Source organism: Leptonotus elevatus, chromosome 18 (assembly GCF_054856555.1).
Source record: "Leptonotus elevatus isolate MCC_2025b chromosome 18, RoL_Lele_1.0, whole genome shotgun sequence".
Classification (NCBI taxonomy): Eukaryota; Metazoa; Chordata; class Actinopteri; order Syngnathiformes; family Syngnathidae; genus Leptonotus; species Leptonotus elevatus.
The window spans coordinates 4,979,514-5,002,888 of NC_141256.1; the positions used below are offsets into that span (position 1 = coordinate 4,979,514).

Genomic DNA, 23,375 nt, shown 5'->3' on the forward strand with positions numbered 1-23,375 from the left:
TACGTATGTATAATTCTCCGGGGACACAAGCAACAGTCTGTAGTCTTTACTTGACCTTCATTCTTATTGTCCAGGTTGTTCTATACCACAACAAAATGGAATAAGAATCTGGACCTATTTATTTATTTATTTATTGACTATTACAGTAGGCCTAAACTACTTCATAAGCACCTGCTTCACTAATTTATATTTTTAATATATTATTTCTATTACTTAAAATGTATATCATTAATTTAAGATAAATATTTAAAAATGTCATTCTTTATGTGTCCAATATTTTGTTCTGGGATATAAATTATGTAATTATATCAGTTTTTGTTCATTTTTTAAATAATAAGTAATTTCTCAAATTTAATTATTTTAAAGAGTAATTGTCTGTATTTAAACATTCTCAGGTTTTATGATTACTGTACATTTTTAGATGAGTTACAGTTTTATGAAGTGATGCTAACCCTGTAAAACATACTGTATATTAGTAATTCTTGTGTTTTATAGCAATGGAAAAAAAATGCATCTAAACTTTTTTATGCCATGCCTTTATTTGATAACTTTTGGTGATTCAAAAAAATGAACAAAAGACAATCCATTAGGCGTTTTTCATTTGGATTAGGATATATAGAAGCAAGAATAGACCTCAGCCAAGACTTTAAATGTTGTAGAGCGGACAAAAAAAAAAATGAAACAATCATTTAACACAAGTTTTCACTCTTCTGAGCCTCATATGGTTCCCTCCAGGTTCCCATCCTATTTTTGTGGCTGTTGGTTGCAACACTTGACTGGATGAAGTTCTTCCAGTCGAGACACTCCCATCAGCCTATAACGGAGGTTGGACCATTTCAGCACAGAGCCTCTGGGACAACGAAAAAAAAAACAAGAGGGGGTGATTTAGTTGACTTTTCCTGTTGTGGAGTTACCATGAGAGGTCACATGACTTGACAGGGAACTTACTCGTAGTTGCCGTTGGTCATGTACTGGTAGGTGTTGGCCACTGAGGGGTAATCCCACATCTGCAGGTCTGTCACATGACCACCCGGACCATACATGGCAATCACAGGCTCACCAGTGAGCACATACTGAACACACATGAAAGACCATATTGAGAATTATGGATGGATGGATAGATAGAAAGACAGACAGATACTGTACTTTCTCAGGTATCCACGCCAAGTATTTCTCACTGCTTCCTCTGTAGAACATGGCGGCGTGGTAGTTTGGGTAGACAACGAGGCACATCCTAGTCCACTGTCCGTCCTTGGCTCTGACCCCAGACCACTGGTTGGCCCCCAGCCTCCTCGTCCAGGTGGTTGTACTCAGCCAAAAGGCACCGGTGTTGTCTGACTTCAGCGTCAAAGGGGTCTGGCTGAACGGGCCGAGCGTGAAGATGGTGTGGGGCGACATCTTGTGGTCAAGACAGTAGTGCAGGCATATGGTCACACCTAGTGGAGAGATGGATGAATGGTCATTTATAGAATTACTTTTTAGATTTATAATTTATTTCACTGCCATAAATTCATTTAAAAAAATATATAAAAAATTAGGGGTGAAAGGCGATTACAATTTTTAATTGTAACTAATTGCATTACTTTACTAGTTAACTCACAATTAATCCCACATTTTATATATGTTGTAAATGTACAATAAAAAATTCTAGGTTTTCATATTCTTGTCAACAAAAGTGGAAAAAAAATGTGAAACTAATAGAAATTGTTTAAATGAATTTTTGACGTTTATAGCCGTCAATGGCAATTAATGATTTTTTTTTTTTAGGAGAGAAAACATTACAAATTTGGGGCGTCAGGCGATTAAAATTTGTAATCATAATTAATTGCATGACTTCACTAGTTAACTCACAAAATTCTACTTTTCATACTGTTGTTAACAAAAGTGGTAAAAAATGTTAAACTAAAAATAAAATAAAATAGTTCAAATGATTTTTTGACGTCTATTGCCGTCAATGGCAGTGAATGAGTTAATATTCTCATAAGTAATTGGCACCAATCAAAATAGCTTTGTAATTACTTACAGATGCTACACGATGGCAGCAAAGCACTTTTTTCCTATTAGACAAGGCTATGTCTTATCTAAATCAAGCGCCTTCATTGCCCCAAAGATGCCACAAAATGGCGCTAAAACAATATTGTTATATTAGACATGGCTTTCAGCTAATAGAAATAGTTAAAATGAATTTTTGACGTCTATACCCGTCAATGGCAGTGAATCAGTTAAGAGATCTCCCGTTACACTCACCTCTTGGGTAGGTGAAGTCACTGTCAGGGTCAGAAGAGGAGTCAGGCGGGTAGAACTCCACTCCTCCTTTAGAGGTCACCACAAGGATTTGAAATTTGAAATAAAATCATCAGTGTATAGGAGAAGAGACTTAATGTGCTTTTTGATTATTCTCACCTTTTGGGTAGGTCTCAGGGACATAAATTGGGTCATAATCAACTTGTCCTTCATCAATAGAAGACATGATTCAAGATCATCCCATTTGAAATGCATTAGTACAGTATTATAATATTTAAATGCCTTTATGGATCTCCACAGGGAATAAAAAAAAAAGAGAAAATAACTCAAAAGTATTTGGACAAAGTAACATTATAGAGAAATTGTGCCTTTATTTCACAATCTAGTATGCTCACCATTTGTAAGGTCATGGTCGTAAGGAAAGTCATCAGAAAACAATGTTGTCATCAAACCGTTTAAATTGGAAGGGTCAGCTGCAAAGAAAAAACACGGCAGAACACAAAAACATGCTGGAGTCGACATACAACATTGAGTGAAAATAAGACAAAAAGCTTTTGTATGAAAAAAGTTGATAAAATTGTTTTCTTCTTTTTCATTACAAATATGTGTGAGTGTCTGTCTACCTTTAACCCCTTCCATTTCTTCGTGTCTGGGATAGCCAGATACTTCCACGATGACGATTAATATCAGCATCAAGGTTGTAGCAAAAATAATTGTCTTCATCTTTCTCGGTGTGTCTTCCCACGCGAGTGTGAGCGCTTATATACAGTACCAGCAAGGACACGTTCAAAACATTTTTTTGTTTCACTTCCGATCAGGGGATGTCCAATTTTTTTTTCTCTCCGAAGGCCGCATAACCCGAAAAATGGAAAGATGCCAGGAACCTGGTATGCCACTTTGAAATGTTTCCACTTTAGTCGCTAGTACATTTAGGAGGGGAAATAAAATTAAATTAAAAATGTAGAGAAAATAAAATGAGTGAATAATGAATAAATTGGCTGTATTTACCATCACTTTCGTTTATTAAGATCACTTAAACCAATCTATCAAGTCCTATAATAATAGCGAATCTACACAGACATGAAGAAAAAAACAAATTTTTAACAGGAAGTCAACCCTAAAAATTATTTGCAATGTGTTCTATACATCCCCGCTAGTCTAAACACTGTTTTGTGATTAATATTATTTTTGTGGAATATGAATTAAGTAGCAAAATCTCCATTTCAAGCAGCTGCCATTTTGATACTTGCTGTTTGTAACAATCTGCAGTGTGGCACCGCACCATAAGGTGGTGCCTCTTTGTTTTTGTGGGAATGTAACGCGCGGTGGCGCCTAGCCCACTCCTAGCCCAGTTTTTTTGTTTTGTTTTTTAATAAAAGTGAACCTGTAGATTTCCAGTTGCTGTCTTGTTTTTTTGTTTGTTTTTTTGCTGTCTCGCTGCGCCGTCCATGGCCAGTCAGCCACCGCGCAGTACATGTTGACTGAAAATGACATCATCAGGTAACGATGTCCTGTTTTCTGAAGCAGAGCCGTGATTGGTGATTACCCGGACCTTGACCAAATTTGATGTCATTTTCAGTCAACAGCAAGTGGCAAAATGGCCGCTGCTTGAAATGTAGAAAAACAGGTGGATTTTGCTCATAGTCCACAAACACAATATTAGTCAGAATGCTATGTTTCGACTAGTGGGGCTGCATAGAACATATTGTAAAGAACATTTTGGGGTTGACTTCTTTAAGCAAGCATTTTGGAATTTTGTATTGATGTTGTAATAGTACGTTCACCGTTAATGTCCGACAGATTTCCATTGCTGTTTGTAAACACAACATTCAATACTGACACTCGATGAACCCAAGGAGAACAGCCAACCAGGAACTAGCATGAAACCAGTCCACCAATCAGGAACGGGGGTTCGCACAGCAAAATTTGTCACTGATCACTGCCGTCAAAAATATGTCACTGATATGTATATATTTTTTTTTTATGACACTTATAGTAACTTGCCTCTTCAGCATAGCTGGAGGGAAAATGTGGAGTGTCTCCCAGAAACATTCTGGACAGGCCCCAAAAAAGTTTTGGAGGGTATACAAGTAAAAATTTATGGAAAAAAATAAATGCATTACTCTTCCCACCTACTAAATGTCCGCATTCCTCAGCCCATGGGGGATTCTGAAGACAAAAAGTCATGTGCGGGTCCAGTGTTCCACAAGTTGCTACATTGTTTGAGAGTTGACTATATCTCTCAGTTACATAAGGTGCAAGGTCAGTGTTTATTTATTTTGTGCATTCGGTGTACTGGAAATAATTAGTCTGACAATGCAATCTCATTGAGACTGTGAAGGAGAATGAGATCACAAATTCAAATGTATTAAGAGCGCATGTTGTGATCTGTACATTGGAATAAATGGGAGTGTGTGCGCATTTCAACCCAAATTCAATTTGCTGCCCTCGGCACAGCTCACAAGACCTTGAAGTGTCAACAAACATGGGAAACAACAGAAGCGCTGCTGGAAAAAATGCTAATGTTGACCATGCGGACAGATTCAAAAGCACAACAAGCCTGTCTGTCGGGCTTAAGGGGTTCTCACATCAAATCTTGAGTTGGGAATGTGAGTCGTTTGAAATTGAGAGGGTCTCCTTTCCCTACCGAAGGGCTTCTACAGAAATGATGCCCCTTAAAGTATGTTAAGCTATTTACAACTTTAAAAGGGTTTGTCTACATGATACCAGGTGTGCTAATCTTGTTGTCGATATGCATTACTTTAGTTTTACTTTTTTCCCCCCCTTAAATCTTAGTGATGTCACGTATAGTAATGTAACACAGACAGACACACATACACAAACGTCAATATTCCACACAGTAACAAACATCAAAGTTGGGAAGTTTATTTTTGCAAATTTGGGTTTTGAGCGACCACAAGGGAATTTACCCAAGTGTGCCCCTTCAAAGCAGATATCAAACCGCCCTATTGTGTGAAGCCTCTTTGCCTTCACCATCGACATTAAATTCAAAAGACGAACAATTTTATTTCATTGGTTCAGCACCAAAAAGTATATACAATACAGCAAGTCATTAAGGATTTTCCAATAGGAAACTAACACAAAAGAGCTAAACCTATTGTCAGATCAATGAAAATTTTGAAAAAAGCAAACATGTTTTTTCATCAGACTAAGACAGAAATTCATTTGAGCTACAGTGAGTGTCGTAATAGTGTTTTTCAGTGCCTCTCCAAATAAGGCAAAATGGCAGACAGGCAGAGAGAAACAATGTAATATACTGACAACAATGTATATTCGATGATGAAAAACAGCAAAAATGATATCATTAAAGAAAAAAAAACAAATTCACAAGTGTGCATAAATTAGAGGCTGAAATGACCAACTGGACCAACAACTTTAAAATATACAGTAGATCATAAACCATATATACAGCTATATACAGTATTTTTGGCCAAGAAAATAAAACATGCAAGTGCTGAAAGGATGGTTAAAAAAAAGTTCCTCCATTGTAAGTGCATCAAAATTGTCTTTATTTACAAGAAAATACAATATTATATCGTATCTGACTACACTAAAAGCAACATTAAGGTGACATGTATTTAATTAATAAGTGAAAATTGTGTAGTTAACATATATGTAGTGTGTACCTGTTTTACTTTAACTACCGTGTGAAACTCTGGTAGCTCTCTGTAAGGGCATCCAGACAGGTCCTCTTCTCCCTCTTTACCAGCTGTGCAGTCATCTACTCAAGGTCCTCCAGGAGCGCCAGGGAGGCTACCTCGAAACGCAGCTAAAGGTCGCCTGCAGTGATGTAACAAGTACAGTATATGATGAACAAGAGACCGAACACTAACGTGGCACACAGCAAGTGTGAGGGCTGTTTGATTACTTTTGAAAGGTGTAAATGACTGTGCGCACTTCGATGCTGACAACCTGACACACTTGCCATGCTGATCTTCTTTTCTTTCTTTTTTTTTTTAACAAACCAGGCGTACTCAAATCTTGTCTCATAGGCCAAAATCTATGGAGAGAATTTCGAGAGGAAAATAGTGTGCCGCTAAGCAGTTTAAATTTAAGTAAAAAAAAAATTAAAAAAAGTTGATTATTTAAAATTGAAAACAAGTTGGTCGGTCATTATTAAGTGAAAATGTGTTTTTTTTGTCTTCTGTATTTATAATTTATTTATTTATTTGTAACACACTTTACATGTATAAAATAAATCTCAAAGTGCACAGCACAGGCAACAATAAAAGCACACATTAAAAACAGTCAATACAAATCTGAGTAAATGTTACTCTTGTCCTTGCTCCGGTGACAATACAGCGTCCGCTATTTGCTTCTTCTCCTTTACATAGTATTCACATGACGTGACCGACCCCCCACCTATCGACGCAGCACGCCTTTCGTGGGGCAAACGACCAGCAAGACAACGCAACCAAATTCTGAAAACCGCTAGTGTTGCTTATTACAAGTTACTTTTATTCATTCATTTGTTCATTCATTCCGGATTTTCACCAACCGCTTCACAATGGTGCACACGTGTGCCGTTCACAGGTGCAAAGTTGGGCAAACAAAGATGTGAAATGAAACTTCTAGATAGTATTCACATGCCGTCATTTTGCCCCACATTGTGTGCAAGAAGTGTCCGGAATTACAAAGATACATCTAAAAGATTTCCAACCGACAAAGTCTACCAAAGTGTGTTCTGGCCATTTTGATTAAGGTAAGTGTCATTGCAAGATGGTAAAAATGATTTTACCATAATGCGATCGTGATATATGTGAACCGCTAACCATGGCTAGCTCTGGCTAAACATAGATTTGTGATCAAGCTATTCGATTTTGAAATCTCTCCAAATACCTTCCTTAAGGTCTCTTATTTTCCTTTAACAGCAGCCCAAAAGTTGAAATTGTTGTACGAAAATAAGTGATGAATCAACAATGTTGTTGTTGTAACATGCTAGCGCTAGTAGCTAGCGCGTTCGGGGGGAACTAGCTACTTTAAAAATAACCCGAGATTCTTCACCTCAAATTCACAATTGATAAATACACATAGCAACCAATAAAATCCGACAGTACAGAAGACGCAAGAATGTCCTTGTTTTGAGAGCCATCCTACCTTAGAGCATACGTTTTCAAGTCGTCCGGTGCGGGCAGTATCGGCAAATGTTTGTAATCCAATCGAATTCCACTAACCAAACGTTTCAACGTTTACCGCGGCAAAGAGTGTTGAGCTAAATCTTCCGCATACGTCTTGCTTACACAAGTAACGAGGAAGCTCGGGGTGACATTTGTCAATAATAAAATAACATTCGATGTAAACTCAATAGAAGCAAAGCTGACTTCACTGGAAAATTGCCCCACCATGAGCTCGCGATCCAATGACGTCAGTGAATACTACGTATAGAGATACCTGCCAAAATACAACAGTCTTTACAGTATTTACCTATAATCCACATAAATACGTGCCAAAACATAGTCGCTATAAAATTTATAGTATTATACAGTACAGCAAACTACTATACTTTGTTTTTACCTATAATGCACTTTGTTTTACCCATAATGCATTGCTGCATACAGTAAAATACTGTAAAATAAAAAAAAAACAAGAAAAATGCTGTAATTCTTTACTGTAGATTTTACAGAAATGTGTTAGTGTAACGCCAAGCCATCTGTGACTGAGCAGGAAACACTTCAAAGCTTCTTTTTTTTTCATTGACAGGAAGAGCTACAATAATAACTTCAACAATGACAAATAACAACATTGTGACTTTGTAGAGTAACTTGCATATTTCCCAGGAAAATCCCATCACTCACAGTTTTGGTTCTGTATGGTACGCTCCTGCACGAGATTCTGCTCCAGATCTCTGCTCATTTTGTGGGATTGGGCTCCGACGTCTATAATCGTCTACTGCTGCTTGCCGCTGAAACATGTGAGACCCTGAAAATGCAAACAGTTTCATATTGCACATGATCTCTTCACTTTCATTTATTATCACGTTTCTGGCAGGTTTATGAAAACAATTAACATTATTAGCCTCACCTTGACCGAACCCTTACATTGGCCCCAAGAACTGTGTGTGTATAAGTAGGTCAGGACAAGAAGTCTGACACACCCCAACACACACACATTTTACAACTGCCTCCACTCTTTGTCCAATAAAGACATCAGACATGGCCCACTGGGGACTGAAACAAGGTCTCTTATGTCTCCATCCAAGCCACTCAACAAAATTAATCAAATCATGCTTATTATGGTTATGTACAACATGGGTATTATTTTTAAAGAAACACAACACTGTGTTTAAAAATCATATTTCAGGCCTTTGCCCACAACATGTTGAGCTAGTTCATTCTTTGTTCTTTACTGCACATTGACCCAATTCACCCCCCCCCCCCCCCCCATGTGGTCATTAAAAATGCATCAACAGGCAACGTTTGAGTGTGGTGGAGGCAGGCTTCGGTCTCTTGGGGCCAGACTGCTCGTCATGGGGACATAACGTCACCATATGCGGCAGATTGCGCTTCGGAGCACATTTCAACTCTCAATGCAAGGTGGCCATCTTTGATTTCAGGCTAGTTGGGCTTTTGTAATATTGAAATTATCTGTTTGTAATACAACATATTCACACTAGTGATTTTTTCCCTCAAATTGTTAGTTGCCCAAGATGTATTTTTTTTATATTAATATTTTGGTTGTTTTAATATATAGAATTATTTTTAGTAAATCCAAAACAGCTGTCTTCTACAAATACGCAACACTCACATCGAACTTTGATTACTAGTCATTATTTATTATTATGCTAAATTGTTCCTTCAGTATTTCTTTCATTATTTATTTATTTTTAATCTTTTGAATTATTTTTATGAGTGGAAGGAAGCTAACAAAGTAAGAATTTAATTGCTCAGTGGTACCATTTATTTATTTATTTTACTCTGCATATGACAAATAAACATCTTCACACTAAAAATAACCAATTATGGATAAAAAATGTACCAATCCACTTTATGAGTCAATTTGACCCAACTTTGAGTGAAGAAACGGGTCTTTCAGCGTAAAACACTTTATAAATATTGGTCAGATCCTATGGGTCAAAAAAATTGGGTCATTTTGTATAAAACAACCCAGAAAGTTGGGTCAAATCGACCCAAGTAGAGGATCGGTCCATTTTTGACCGGTAGCTGTTTTTTTTTTTTTATCTAACTGTATTTAGAGTGTTGGATCTCGATCTTGAATCTCAAGCTGTTTTGAAAAGTCAGTTTAATTTACTATACACCAAAAAGACTACAATACATCTTCTATGTCTCTATTTTTTTCTATTATTCACTATTTATTATTATTTTAAATTGTTGTTATGTACATTGCCTATGCCCTTTTTCCTTCAGTATTTCTTTCATTAATTAAAATTAATTAAATCATTAATTAAAATTGATTTATTAATAATCTTTTGAATCCTTTTTATGGATGGAGGGAAGCTAGCAAAGTAGGAATTTCATTGCTCAGTACTACCATTTATTTTTATTTTTTTACTCTGCATATGACAAATAAACATCTTGGATCGTGATCTTGAATCTCAAGCTATTTAGAAATGTCTGTTTCATTTTCTATACTGCTAATCACCAAAAAATACAACCACAGTACATCTTCTATGTCTCTATTTTTACATGTTTATGTCATTTTGCCCATTTTCCAGAGATTTCTTTACTTTTTTTTTTTATTCATGAGAGAGTTTTGTTTACTAACTTTCTAAAGTATTATCATTGTCAATATAAATAAAATAGCTTTGTGTCCACTAAGAAGGCAGTGTGCTGCAAGTTTCCTCAACATGAGACTAATATAGATTATTTTATTTTAAATATTGCTGCATCAAAATGGCGCAGCTTGTCAGTGGTCGACTTTGGATGCGGCGCATTTTCAATGTTATATGTTGGTGTCAGTTTAAAAGCACTTGATGGATTAAAAGGGTTACAAGGTTTCCAATTTGATCCTTGCTGTAATTGTATATTTGGTTGTGTTAATGTACAATCAAGTGTTAACACAGCCAATAGGAAATGTTCAGATATATACATAGTAGTTGCTATTAATCATTTTGAAAGCAAAAACAAAAATGATCAAAGATTGATGCAATGTATTACATACAATCTTTACATTTAGAATATTTTATTTTGTATTTTATAGTGCATAACAAACCCGACCTTTTTTCTGCATCCGTCGCACATTGTCAATCTCGTATACTCTGACGTCCAAGTTCTCTGGGATTCCATGATCCGCCCAGCGAGATAGCAGACTGTTAGATGATTGTCTTGTGGCGAGGGGTGTGTCACTGGAAAGTTGACGGGGGTGCGTGCCTACAAACAGAAATTAATCCAGCATGAGAACTTTGTTGAGCTGTTTTCAATTTTTGAAACTTGTGAATGTACAGTATACACAAAAAACACCTTCAAATTTAGCATTTTTATAATTTTTGTAATTTTGTAATTGAACAACACAGACATAACCCAATGTATCCATGTTGCAGCTCACTTTTTAACAGATCTTTGCATCCTTTTTATTTTCTGAACCAAGTGCAACCTGATTTTGTATTTTAACTCCTACTGGGTGAAGTGTCGGATTCATACATTAATGATGTGACTTCTGGCAATGTAAGGCTTTCCTGGTCACTAAGTGTGCTTGATCTGACTGCATTCCACAGACTTGTCATCTCCAATTCACATCACAACATGGTAGGGTGGAAGCATTTTTCTATTCATTAATTAATATAAAATGTCTACTCTCTTTTAAAATCATTTCTATGAAACTATTATGAGGTTTTTCAAAATTTGACAACAGTTAACAGTCAGGAGCCCCTTTTGCAACATTTCCTGTCAAAATTGTTGTCTGAAATGCAACTAGCTACTTAGCATTATAAATTTCAGTACCAAACAAAGCAGATGTTGATTTTAGAGTGTGTTTTTTTCTTTAGTTATACTTAACCATCTTTGACTGTCAGATGTTAAAATTTGGCATTTAAAAGGATATCCTGTTATTTGAAAATAGAAAAAAAAACTCGCTCATTTTGTTTTAATGGCACGATAACAGGATGTAAAAATCAGGTCTTGCTTCAAATACGAGAAACGGATCACTCATCCTTCCTACTAGGGATGTTCGATACCACTTTTTTTTTAGATTTATCTCAGTCAATACTATGCTTGACTATGCTCACTTTATTCTCAGAATTCTGACTTTAAAGTCCGAATTCTGAGAATAAAGTCAGAATCATGCCAAACTTTTTCTCTCTCTCTTCACTGGCCCTAATCCTCTTCCCATAAAAACGAACTAAAAAGAAAATTACAAAGCTATAATAACCCTGCAAGGCACTCAAAACACTTTTGACTTTGCATTCACCTACTGATGGCGCAGAATCTTTGACACTTTGACATGGTCACAAGGGCTGGAGATGGAACCCACAACCTCCAGGTTGGGAGACGACCACTCTACTACTGAGCCATGCCACCCCGCTTTTACAAGTTTGTTTTGCATATAAGCATATCTGACACTTGGACTGCATTTTGTACCTGTATTGCCTCTCCGCCGAGATGATCTGCTACTGTGAGCCTGTCTGAGGAGGGAGCCGCTCCTGTCGCTAACAGAATCTCTGTTCGATGTGCTGCTGGTTGTGGCTTCACTGTCCCTCACCAAGCTGTCATAGCCACTGCTCATTGTACTATTCCTGTTTGAGAAATACAGCGACGTTTTACCCATAGCTGGTGGCAAATCACCACTCAGGACACTCGTGGTGTCACTTGCATGCCCACTCATGTGAGGGGGCGTCCGGGCAGAGGTGACTTGGCTGTACGGAGAAGGAAACGAGCCCAATGGGTCCGGTCCTGATGAAGTGGGGCTGGCGGACCTTTCCTTTAGGAAGTCTGAAATGCGGCCGTTGGTGATTCCCTGAATGGCAGATTTTGTGGACGAGCATGATGAGCTTTGACTGGGCGTGCGGCTGATTGAGTGGAAGGACGCTGGAGGGGAAGAGGAGAGAAATGAGGAAGTCCTCTCAATGCTAACAGTTTTGCTGTCCGGGGAAAGACTGGCACTCCGGTTGATGGACTGCTGCAGGCCTTTACGGGGGAGACTAAGGTTCTTGATGCTCGGGGCAGACAGGCGACGCACTTTGGGACAAACCATTTTTAGTTTCCCGACAGCAGACAGCTTTGAATGTGTCTGCCTGGATTGAATTACAGTTTCAGAAGGGCTGGGATTATGACTGTGGCTAGTCTGGCGAGGCTTTCTGGAGCTTCTGCTTGCCCTTGGTATCGTACAATCCCCAACACTCTTTCCTTTGTGAGCACCTTTACCAAAACCATCGGAACTTTTCTTGTTGATCCCCTTATAGCTTGGAGAGGTGCTGCTACTTCCCCTGTCAAAAATTGGGAAATCACATGTGTTCCTCCCAAGGGATTTGCTTGTCATCTGATCCATGTTGGCACTAAAATGTCTGCCACTCTCCTCCAAGGGTGACATCATCTTCCCAGGACCCCTTCTGAGAGATCTCCTTACCTCCTGCTTGGAGTCTGTTTCATATTTCGGCAAAGAAGCGTTGTGGAGGCTGTGCTTCACCGGGGAAGGCTGCTTGCCTCTTTTCCTCTCTAGGGTAACCCCGGGGCTGCACGGAGTGGATGATGTCACCCCCCTTGGGTCTCCACAACCATCTGCCATGTGATGGTTGGCGTTTAGCCAACTTCGAGGCAGACTACCTGCATTAAAGGATTCAATGCCCGTTTCCAGGCAACCTAAAGAAAGACCAATTACCCGACTATTCCCAACACGTCTGCGAGTTGACTCGTCCCCCAGGAAGGCCTTTGGAGGGTTCATGGAGTAAACATGCTCGCAGTCTCCATGGTGGCTTTTGTCTGTACCTCTCATCCTCTCGCCACACATGGAGTCGTTCTGAGAAGATACATTTTCCAAGGCCAGTCGATGGCAGGGAATCAGATTGCAGCTTGAGTTACATATCTCTTCTGACCTTATTATGTGAGTCTCTGAAGCTGATTCCGGGCATTTTATTTTAGTCGCAGTTCTTTGTCTTTCTTTGACATCGCACTGTTCATCAGCATTTATAAGCATGGGATTTATAAATGACGGGAGGAATCTTTCCCTTCTTGAGGTATACTGTGCTTTTTCAATATCGGTCACCCGGCTCTGTGCGGCATTTGTCTGACTTGCTTCTGCAGAATCTTCAGTTATATTGCTTATGATTTGGATCGGTTGGGAGCCTGCAGAGCCTTGCATGTGTGCCGTTGACTGGGCAGTATCTTTGATGCAAATTATGTTCCCTCCCGTCCTTCCACTGTCAAGTGTGCCGCTAATGGTCACCTCCTCCACCATAGAGAAGACAAGTTCATCTTGACCTTTCAAATCCAGCGGCTGTTGAACAGTTACAGTGATGGTTGCTGTCATTTCCTTAGCGTCCTTTTTGTTGTCAAGGAGAGAACTGCTAGGTTTTGAAGAGGTGCAGGGAGGAGAAGGGGGAGATGCAGGTAAACTCTTTCCAACTGGTGAAGTCCTTTTGTCTGCTTTGAACCAGACAGCTGCTTCATGACTCTCCTGTTTCTCTGTAGGCTGAAGGGAACTGTTAGTAGCCACGCCCTCAACTTTGACATCTAAGAATTGAGAAGCTAGTGTTTCAGCAGACTGAATTGCTCCAGGTTTTGGTAACTGATAGCGACAAGTCATGTTTCGATTGAGCGTTTGATTCAGTGGCTCCTCACTGGAACTGGTTGCACTGCACTCCTCGCAATCATAAAGTCCGGAGTCCTCTCTCTGAAAATTGTCCCCATGAAAGGCACCATCTGTTTGTTTCTCTCGACCCAAAGTCTGACTGCAGCCTAGCCCCTGCTTCAATATCTGTGGTGCCTCCAATGCTTCTGTAGCAGTCTGTTTTTCCGTCTCTTTCTGGGATTGTGGTTTTTGTGTGACGTCGGTAATAGGAGGCCCTTTTGGGGCGGACTTGAGCAAATCCATTGTCTCCTCGCCGTCTATGCAGCCCAAGCGCTCCTGAAGCTCGGCAAACGTGTCACATTTAAGACAGTCCCTCTCTGGCTTCTTCATTTCGGCTTTCAGCATTTCAGTCTGCCCTTGAGTGTCATCTTTCTTCTTCTCTCCATGGAGTTTGGGGATTTTCAGCAGCTCTTGGAGCAAAGCGGTAAACTCCGGGTCTTCCACGTCAGCCTTATTTGGATGTAAGGAGGGTATAATGGGCACAAACTCCGGTTTTGCTAACCTTGGGGGAGCTCTAGGTTGGATCAAGCCATCAGAGTCTATTTGGATGACTGTATCACAGGACTGGTCACTACTGGAGCGTTCATCGAGCTCCCCGCGGACACGGAAATGTTGCACATCAACGTCAACCTCATCTGTGGAGTGGAAAGCTCGCAGGGAAAAAGATGTGGGGCCTCTCTTTTGTCTTGTTAAACTCCTGCCACTAGGTGAGCATGAGCTGGATTGCTGTTGAGCAAAGATACATTGGCAAGGTTAATTTTAGTATTGGACTATATTTGACATGAAATACATATTAAATTTTTAGTGGTGTCAAAATTTGTGCATCGAGTTAATTTAAATTAGGGCCCTACCAATATGCATTTTTTTAGGCCGCTGCCAATACTGATTTTTGTCAGAAAAAAATACAGATTACTGATTAATCTGCCGATTATTTAAAAATATATATAATGTATAAAATTACCCTCTCTCCCCAATTCCTGTTCAATGGCTGTCACTCTCGCACAAACTTTCGCTATTAAGATTCTCTGCTTTGAATGACAAGTCCACTTGCACTGTGCTGTCATCAATGTTCAACATTAAATGCTTATGCCATCTACTGGCAGAAATATGACCTCAAATCAAATTTAAGTATCTCTAGATAGGCCGAGTGTCCTCTTTTTTGGAAATCTAAATACGGTCACCCTACTATACTACTATTAAAATGTTTACATTTTAGACAAACAAATACTGTATGTGATCCTTTCATACAGTCGCACCTCCAATTGAGAAAAAATATTGAATTGATAACGTGTAATACCTTTGTCCTCTTTTGGGACCTTCGGATACGAGAAGCCAGCTGGATGATGGAGGTGGTTTCGTGTAGCTGCGCCAGTGAATTGGCAACTTGAGCAATGACTGCGGTATGGCAGTTAGCATGATTCAAGGACTCCCGAAGAAGCATGGTTAACTTACTTCCCCTGCACACACACAGACATCCAACAAAATAATACTTAAGCAATATTACATTTCATTTTCCATTGACACAGTCTTATCTTGTCTTACCAACAATACACAACATCACTTTGATGTGAATATTGCACTCATATTATGCATACAATGAAAAAGCTACATGGGAGACAGAGAAAACACAAACCCCATCTTTTTAAGATGGCAACTCAATTGCAATTTGGTTATCTGATTGTTGTCACTGTCAGGCGTAAAACAATGTCCAAATTTGGTCCATTTCAGATTTCACCACATGGCTCATTCATACATTGATACAATGGATCAAACGACAGTTATACAGTAACAAAAATGTTTTTAAAAAAATCTTACTTTTTGGGGATGGTTTTATGTCCACTTAGTAGTGACAAAACAACAGGGCCCAGGTCCGAATGGGGAAGTTTGTTTTTGATATATCCGACCCCGCCCCTCATGCCACTACAGACGTCAATCATAGTCAATTTGGTTGAACCACGTGAACCTAAAGCACACAACAACAAAAAATACAGTTCATAAAAATAGAAAACATGAGCTCTTTATTAAATGTTAAACTGTATTAAATAAGATGCAAATTCGGGGTTAGCTTAAGTTATAATTAATATAGAACCATCTAATTTGCCTGGTACAAGCTCCCATGGTAGATAAATATTTTATTACAACCTTTCCCAACCGTGCTGCTTTCTTGCGTGCGAGGGGGTTGAACGTGCAGAGTGAAGAACATTATGGAGCTGTGGGACAAGAACGTGGTGAAGTCATTGTGCCGACGTGCTGCAATGGCGACATCCAGAAGGGAGGCAGCCCGCTCAGCAGTTGGGGCTTTGACCCGATTGTGGTTCCGGAGCTGAAACGGAAAACTGTATTGTCACAATCGCACCTTAATAAGCAGGAACAGGAATCGTACCATAACTGCAAGAATGTCTTCTCAACTATATGCCATTAGTATTAGCAATTAGCAATCCATTTAATGCTTCGTCTGTGAAAATATGTAAATTTTGTGGAAAACATTTTGTGAGAAGTCGGCTATCTGGCTTACATTCAGTACTGTACAATACACTCATCGGCACCTGCAAGATCTAATAAATTCAAAATGGAAAAAAACAACTGCCTTCACAATTATAATAAATGATACTTCATTTTCCTACTGATGACGCAGGATCAGGACTAACTGGGGGTTCAGTATCTTGCTTAAGGACACTTCACCATGGTCACAGTGGGCTAGGATTGAACACGCAACCCAAATTGCGGGATGACCACTGAAAATATTGCACTGTTTCAATCTGAGAAGACTTCAAATAAATGTGTTAATTTGCATAGACTACATAGCAATGTAAATGCATTCATTCAGTTGTATGCATGAGAAGATCCAATTGATATGTATCCATTAATGCAGCCGTCTCTGGCCATGCATTTCTAGTTAGTTAGTTAGTTAGTTAGTTAGTTTGAACTCTTATCTTTTAGAGTGAACATTTGAGGACACCATAGGCAACCACTGCTCAGCCACTTCTACACTTATCTGGGGTGTACCGCAAGGTTCAGCTTTAGAGCCAATTTTATTTTCCACTATTTTTTTTTAAATTGCTATTATTAGTGTTGGTGATGTTACTGTTAAGTGGTTAGGTAGTTTGTATTGCATTGTCTGGAATACCACTTTTTTTCAGACCGATACAATACTCAACTCTTGAGTAGTCACCGATACCAGATACCGATACCACTAGTACATAAAATTCCCTCCCAAAAAATTGACAGATAATTTTAAAGAAAGACCCAGTAAGTATTTTTCCTTAACATTTAAATTTTCCATTCCTCTAATTCCTAGTTCCTGATTGTAAAACGGCCACTAGAGGGCAGCCGATACTGGTATCGGCCACCGTCACGAGTACCGATATGATATCGACGCCGATATTGATATCTGGTATCTGTGCTCGCCCATCTCAAATTATTATTATTAATAGTAGTAGTAGTAGTAGTAGTAGTAGTAGTAGTCATAGAAGACCACTAGACATTCCAAAAGAATTTAGTCCAAAATGACCAGATTTCTCTTTCTACCTGTATCCCATGGATGGGGTCGTCTTGGAGCCGAATGTGGGCTCTTGGGCTGTCCTGTACATTGCCCAAAGAAGGGGCGACCTCCCCCAGTAGATCTCTCAGTTTGTCTTCCTCTCCGCAGCAGAGTTCCACAGCAGATACGGATACAGTAAGATCCGTCCACGTCTTCTCCCGACGCTTCTCGATGGCGCTATACAGCCAGGAGATGGCACATGGAATCAGCCCAAGCTTGTGGAGGCTCTCAGTGTTCCCTACCATGCTGGACCAGGAGCCTATGGCAGACAACAGGGATTGTGTATGCATTATAACACACAAGGCATAATGACATTTTTTGATTTGTCATATTTGTGTTATTAACTTAAGGCCAGCACAGACACAAATCCATATTAAAAGTATTTCCATAAAGAGACATATGAACATATGCTTTGACTGAATGTATCAAATGTAGTATGTTTTCCATGTGTAAAATATAGCTGTGGCGACAACCACAGGACACGAGGCTAGTTAACATATGCCCCTATCTGAGACAAATGTAAGTACGTGGACTATTTCAAAGGAAAAAACAAAATAAACTATTATAGACTATGCATAGTATACCATTGGAATGCCTATATACAGTATATGACCTCAGGCATTAGACATTTGGAAGAATTTGGACAAAGTGAAATTGATTTCATAATAATTCATAAAATTGAGGTAAAATTAAAAAGATGTACTATACTGTAAAAAAACTGTGTGATATTGATTTGTGTTGAGGTCATTTTTCTGCTACTAAATGGCATAATTGCATTTGTAAGACATTGGTGACAGCTCAGCTTTTCTTTTCATATTAACGTTAAAATAATTAGTGGTGTTAAAGGAATTTTAAATGAACTCAAAATATACACTAACTTTGACACCCCTAATAATATGTTGCAAAAAAAACAACAACTTACAAATAGAAAGAGTTACTTGGTTGTTAAATTCCACACTTAATGGGTGGGCAGCCACTACTGAGATCTGTTTTTATTATACAAGCTACTAAAAAGTCTATTTCTATTATATATCCACTTTAAATATATATATATGATCATATGTTAACAATTACTGCATGTCTTCAAAATACTTCTGGACCTAATGGACCTAACTGTATACATAAATTATGATTATTTTTTATTTATTTTTATTTTCTTACAAACATATTTTTATGAACTAACGCCCAACTCTACTTCATCATGCACTTTTACCCGGCATCCGGTTAAATATACAGGCCTGTTTTACCCGTTTGTCTCATCCAGACATTAATTGAATGAGGATAAGAGAATTGGTTTATTCCAATTAGGGGCCAAACTGCCTGTTATTCAGACAGAATAGTATTCTGTGGAGGAGATTGATATCCCTCGGCTGCGGGCCACGTGTAGTCTGCATCGGCCAACTAATTCATTTACGGAGAGTGGCTTCATGTGAAAAAGGAGCTCCAAGGAGACCCTGCCCTTACCCCTGTGTGTGTGTGTGTGTGCGTGGGTGTGTGCGTGGGTGTGTGCGTGTGTGGGTGTGTGTGTGTGTGTGTGTGTGTGTCCTCAACAGTATCTAACATGCTCTCAGCAAGGCTAAGTGCAGGGTCCATATCTTTAATAGCAACATTTTACAGTCCATTTTCTTTGCAATACCCTCTGCGCTCAGAGCATCCCCAAAATACAATAAAAAGTGTTTGTGTGTGCTGTATGCTTGAGTGTCTATCATTTATGGGAAGCTTTACGGAGAAAAAAAAGATCATATGATCAAGTAGTGGATTTTTCAGTGTAATGTCATTCATGAAAGATGAATGGATTGGTTGAAGAGGATTTTAAAAAGCAATACTTTTATGTCATTACAAATCCCAAATAGTTAAATTGAAGCAAAGAGGGCTCGAGATGGGTATTGAGGACGCAGACAAAAATGGAGAAGGGGTTGAAGTGATAAGGGAAGGATGGATGACAACAGGAGTGGGACGAAGGTGTAAGAGGAGGGGGGGATGGATGAATGGTCCTTGAGCGTAGATAAAAGCATCCCACTCTCATTTTAAATTTGAACCCGTGGCCCCTCGCAGCGAGCCATTACTCACCCACATCAGCGCACCCCAAGCCCAGGACACATCCGTCGTTGCCGCTCAGCACACAGCGGATGACATCAGCCAAGACGCCTGAACACACCTCAGTCTGGTCAGAAGGACGGACAGAAGACAGAAAACATTTTATGACTCAATTCTGCAGGGAAATAGCATATTCAATGGAAAGGGATGCTTGTGTGCTCTGTCAAATTCCCGTTGGCTTAAATATCTCATCACTGTAAAAAAAAATAAAAAGAAGAAAAAAAGAAGAAGTAATATTTACTTGGAAAAAAACTAGTATAGTTTTTTCACTCAGAAATTCTAAGTAACATTTACAAGGAGATTTTTAAGTACAGAAGTTCCTTAAGCGTTGAGGAACGAACAGCTCATCACCTTCAGCTTGGGACACGGTGACTCTACCACCTGAGCCATGCCACTCTTGCTGTTTGTCACAATACACTGTTAACTCGAATAAGTTAGCAGAGCTAAAAAAAAATAAAAACATTAATGAGGTAATCGGTTGCCTCACTTTTTTTCAGTTGATCAACTCAAAAGTTAAAGTTTTGCAGAACATGAATGGTTTGATTACACCAAATATTTTTGGGGGGATGCATAGTTAGAAGCTTTCTATTACAGCAACTCAATAATTCTCAGTTACTAACTTATAAATGTTATAAAACCACTGGATTAAGTTAACAGAAGTCCAAACCATAAACACACTGTGTGTCCTCACGAGAATCCCGGGAATGCTGGAGCCTATCCCAGCTGTCTTCGGGAAGTAGGCGGGGTAAACCCTGAACTGATTGCCAGCCAATCGCAGGGCACACACAGACAAACAATCTAGGGATAAATTCAGTGTTCAATTAACATACCATGCATATTTTTCGGAATGTGGGAGGAAACTGGAATACCCGGAGAAAACCCACGCAGGAGTGTAGAGAACATGCAACCTCCAGCCAGGAAGGCCAGAGGGCCGGATTTGATCTCACAACCTCCGGACTAGGAGGCAGACAGGTTAACCACTTGTCCACCATGCCGCCTGCTATGAACATATGTATATAATCTAACGTAAATTATTATTAATTTATTTAAACCAGGTAGGAAACTCAGAAGAAATTATAATATAATTTACAATGCCAACTATAGGGCTAAAATAAAATTACAAATGAATAAGTAAAATAAATTATGAAACATCAGCTAATTTATGTTTTTAAGTTTCCCAAAAACTAGTATAGTTTAATTTAATCAAAACTTTTTAGTACAAATTACTCGTAAAGCATACAAAGTTACACTAACTTAAAAAAGTTAAGTTGGTAGAAGTTATGAAACTTTGAGTATTGTGTACCTGTATTTGATTATTTTTACTCAATTGCTGGTGTGTCCAAAATTAGACCAAAAACAGGTTGTGGAGGTACAAGGATTCCGCCTGATACTATCAATATACTAACACACAGCAGGAATGGCAAGGCTCAGGTGGTAGAGTGGCTGTCTCCTGACTGGAAGGTTGTAGGTCCGTTCCTCAACCCTTGAGTAGCTTTTTTTTTAAATAATAAACTGGTCAAATGTCCTCAAAACACTCTTGGTAAAACTTACTTAGAATTTGTGAGTGACAAAACATTACTAGGGTTTTTCAAGTAAACATTACTCTCTTTTTTACAGTTAGACAGCCTTAAATATAATCCATTGATTTGCCAATTGAGCTACCCAGACTATCATTTTCCAAGTCATCAGATAGACAGAAAACCATTCGTTGCGTGCAGAGTAAAGCTAAACTTCCATTAAGTTAAATCAGTATTAATACGCTTCGAGCGGAATATTGAACATCCAAATGAAAGTGTTATTTAGTGATGAGGAAGAAGCACCAAACCTGACTGGAGTCTTGAGGATAGACAGCGTCATAATGAAAAGCCTTGAGAAGATCTTTGCTGGAGGCTCTTTTAGCCCGCGGTGGACTTTGGCACACAGGTTCTAATAAAATGGCTCTTTTCTTGGTCGGGTCGATGTGGAGAACTGGAGGGTGGCCCTCGTTCATTGTTGGGTTGATTCGCAAAACAACTTTGACCTGGAAACAAAAAGACAAAAATAAACCATGCTAAGGTTATAATAGGAACTACAACAGGAATTCCTTTAATCCCTTCACTTTTTATCACGTTTCCATTTTACTAGCTGCTCATCACTTTTTAAAATTTGCCGATGGATTTTTTTAATGACAGTAAACGTGCTGCTAAGTTTTACCTCTGGTGATTGTCTTGCATTTGTTTGCTTGCTGCAACATATTTGCCATTTTGTTACTGCAATTGCTAAAACCTGATGGCAGAATTTCATTAAAGATCAATAAAATACTATCAAGTTACTGAATTTGACTTTAGTTATATAATACTATATTTTAAAGACAGTCAAACCATCATGCAAACTACAATTTTTTATTTCCTCAGAATGTACACAGGCGCTCAAAAAAGCATTTACCGGTAGTCAAATATATTCACAGTGGTGCCTTGAGATGCTAGTTTAATTCATTCCACAACTAAGCTTGTAACTCAAAACACTCATATTTCAAATCACATAATTTACTGGACATTGTACCACTCATTCTGGTGTACATGCTTTGGCCACCTGGGGTCAGTTTAATATGTAAGGATATACTGTACATGGAGCCACCCTCAGCTCAAGTCACAGTAATATTAGTCATTCTTAGCAGAGGATAAAGAATATATGGCTGTGAGTATTGTTACCATGTTTGTGTTCAGATATCCATTGCTTGAAAAATGATCAAAGCTATTTATTAGCCCTTCTACAGCGATTTCCATTGTGTTAGCATTAAGCTGCCAGCCTTTCAGGCAAAGTAATAGATAATATGTAGTTCTCTTTGTCTGCTGTTTACTTTGGCAATACATTTAACTGGACATGGCAGTAAACTGCTTGAAGATTAATTTTTGATGAATTGTTCAATATTAGCCAAACTGCTACTCGTTGTGAAGTGAGTTGTATTGAGCTCACGGCCACCAAGTCAAAGCAAAAAAAAAAAATCAGCCGAATGACAGCCCATAGATTGAATTTTTTTGGGGGGACACTTTTCATTCACTTTTCAAGTGTACTTACCAGTATTCAAAAGAAAAAAAAATCAGGGCTCATGGAGGGCACGTGGTTAGGATAACTTCACATAGATTTACTGTGCTGCAGTGTTTCTAAAATATCTTCATATTAGATTCACAACTTTTAAAAATGCATGGCTTGTGAAAACCATGAAACATTTCAACATATAGTGTGTTTATGCTGCCAAATTTCATATTTGCTGTTTAAAGTGTTTTAACTAGAGCTGTCAAACGATTAAATTTTTTAATCAGATTGATCACATTTTAGTTTTTTTTTTTTTTGATTAATCATGATTAATCGCTTAATAAAAAAAAGCTTTTTTATCAACTTTTTTTTTCACACCAAATTTGAAGAGCACCGGTTATGTGTTAATTCTTTTGACATTTAATGTTATGAGGACGTCTTCAACATTTTTTGATCCACTGCACTCGCTCATCCTTCTCTTTTTCTAATCAGTTAATTACTTGCATAATTTAAAATGGAACAAAAATGGTTCCAATATTTTGACATAAACAAATATTCTAAATGTGATACGCAAATTTTTTTTTTAATGCTTTACTTTAATGCATGTAATTATGTTTATTGCTAAAACACAACCTGTGCTACCTTAAACGTAGCCATCTGCTGTCACGCTAAAGCATAATCTATGGTCAAAATTAATAGTGCGATTAATCTGCGTTAA

The 23,375-nt window shown here is 38.5% G+C and overlaps 2 protein-coding genes across 2 annotated transcripts in view; both read right to left on the bottom strand.

The window, feature by feature from the left end:
* Positions 1-581: 581 nt before the first annotated feature.
* LOC147158351 (uncharacterized) lies at positions 582-3,023 on the bottom strand. The gene is made up of 7 exons (XM_086061212.1): positions 2,868-3,023; positions 2,640-2,717; positions 2,404-2,451; positions 2,248-2,313; positions 1,147-1,436; positions 949-1,073; positions 582-850 (listed from the first exon to the last, which is right to left on the bottom strand). Exons 1-7 carry the CDS (start codon positions 2,965-2,967, stop codon positions 745-747), a joined length of 813 nt encoding a protein of 270 aa, XP_085917338.1. The 5' UTR covers positions 2,968-3,023; the 3' UTR covers positions 582-744.
* A 2,165-nt stretch (positions 3,024-5,188) lies between these two features.
* Positions 5,189-23,375, bottom strand: part of LOC147158352 (kinesin-like protein KIF26B) — a 32,244-nt gene continuing 14,057 nt past the window's right edge. The window contains exons 6-15 of the mRNA XM_086061840.1: positions 21,468-21,662; positions 19,616-19,709; positions 17,533-17,804; positions 16,147-16,327; positions 15,820-15,967; positions 15,302-15,461; positions 11,799-14,730; positions 10,440-10,592; positions 8,061-8,184; positions 5,189-6,045 (exon numbers count right to left, since the gene is read on the bottom strand). Coding sequence (XP_085917966.1) covers positions 5,991-6,045; positions 8,061-8,184; positions 10,440-10,592; positions 11,799-14,730; positions 15,302-15,461; positions 15,820-15,967; positions 16,147-16,327; positions 17,533-17,804; positions 19,616-19,709; positions 21,468-21,662 — 4,314 coding nt within the window. The 3' untranslated portion in view covers positions 5,189-5,990. The remainder of the gene's footprint in view (positions 6,046-8,060; positions 8,185-10,439; positions 10,593-11,798; positions 14,731-15,301; positions 15,462-15,819; positions 15,968-16,146; positions 16,328-17,532; positions 17,805-19,615; positions 19,710-21,467; positions 21,663-23,375) is intronic.

Excerpts from the sequence above, each read along its gene's own strand:
- LOC147158351 (XM_086061212.1), bottom strand. The coding sequence starts at position 2,967 with ATGAAGACAATTATTTTTGCTACAACCTTGATGCTGATATTAATCGTC. Across the intron at positions 2,718-2,867 it reads AGAAATGGAAGGGGTTAAAG|CTGACCCTTCCAATTTAAAC; the intron begins GTAGACAGACAC and ends TTTTCTTTGCAG. Across the intron at positions 1,074-1,146 it reads TGGCGTGGATACCTGAGAAA|TATGTGCTCACTGGTGAGCC; the intron begins GTACAGTATCTG and ends ATGTGTGTTCAG.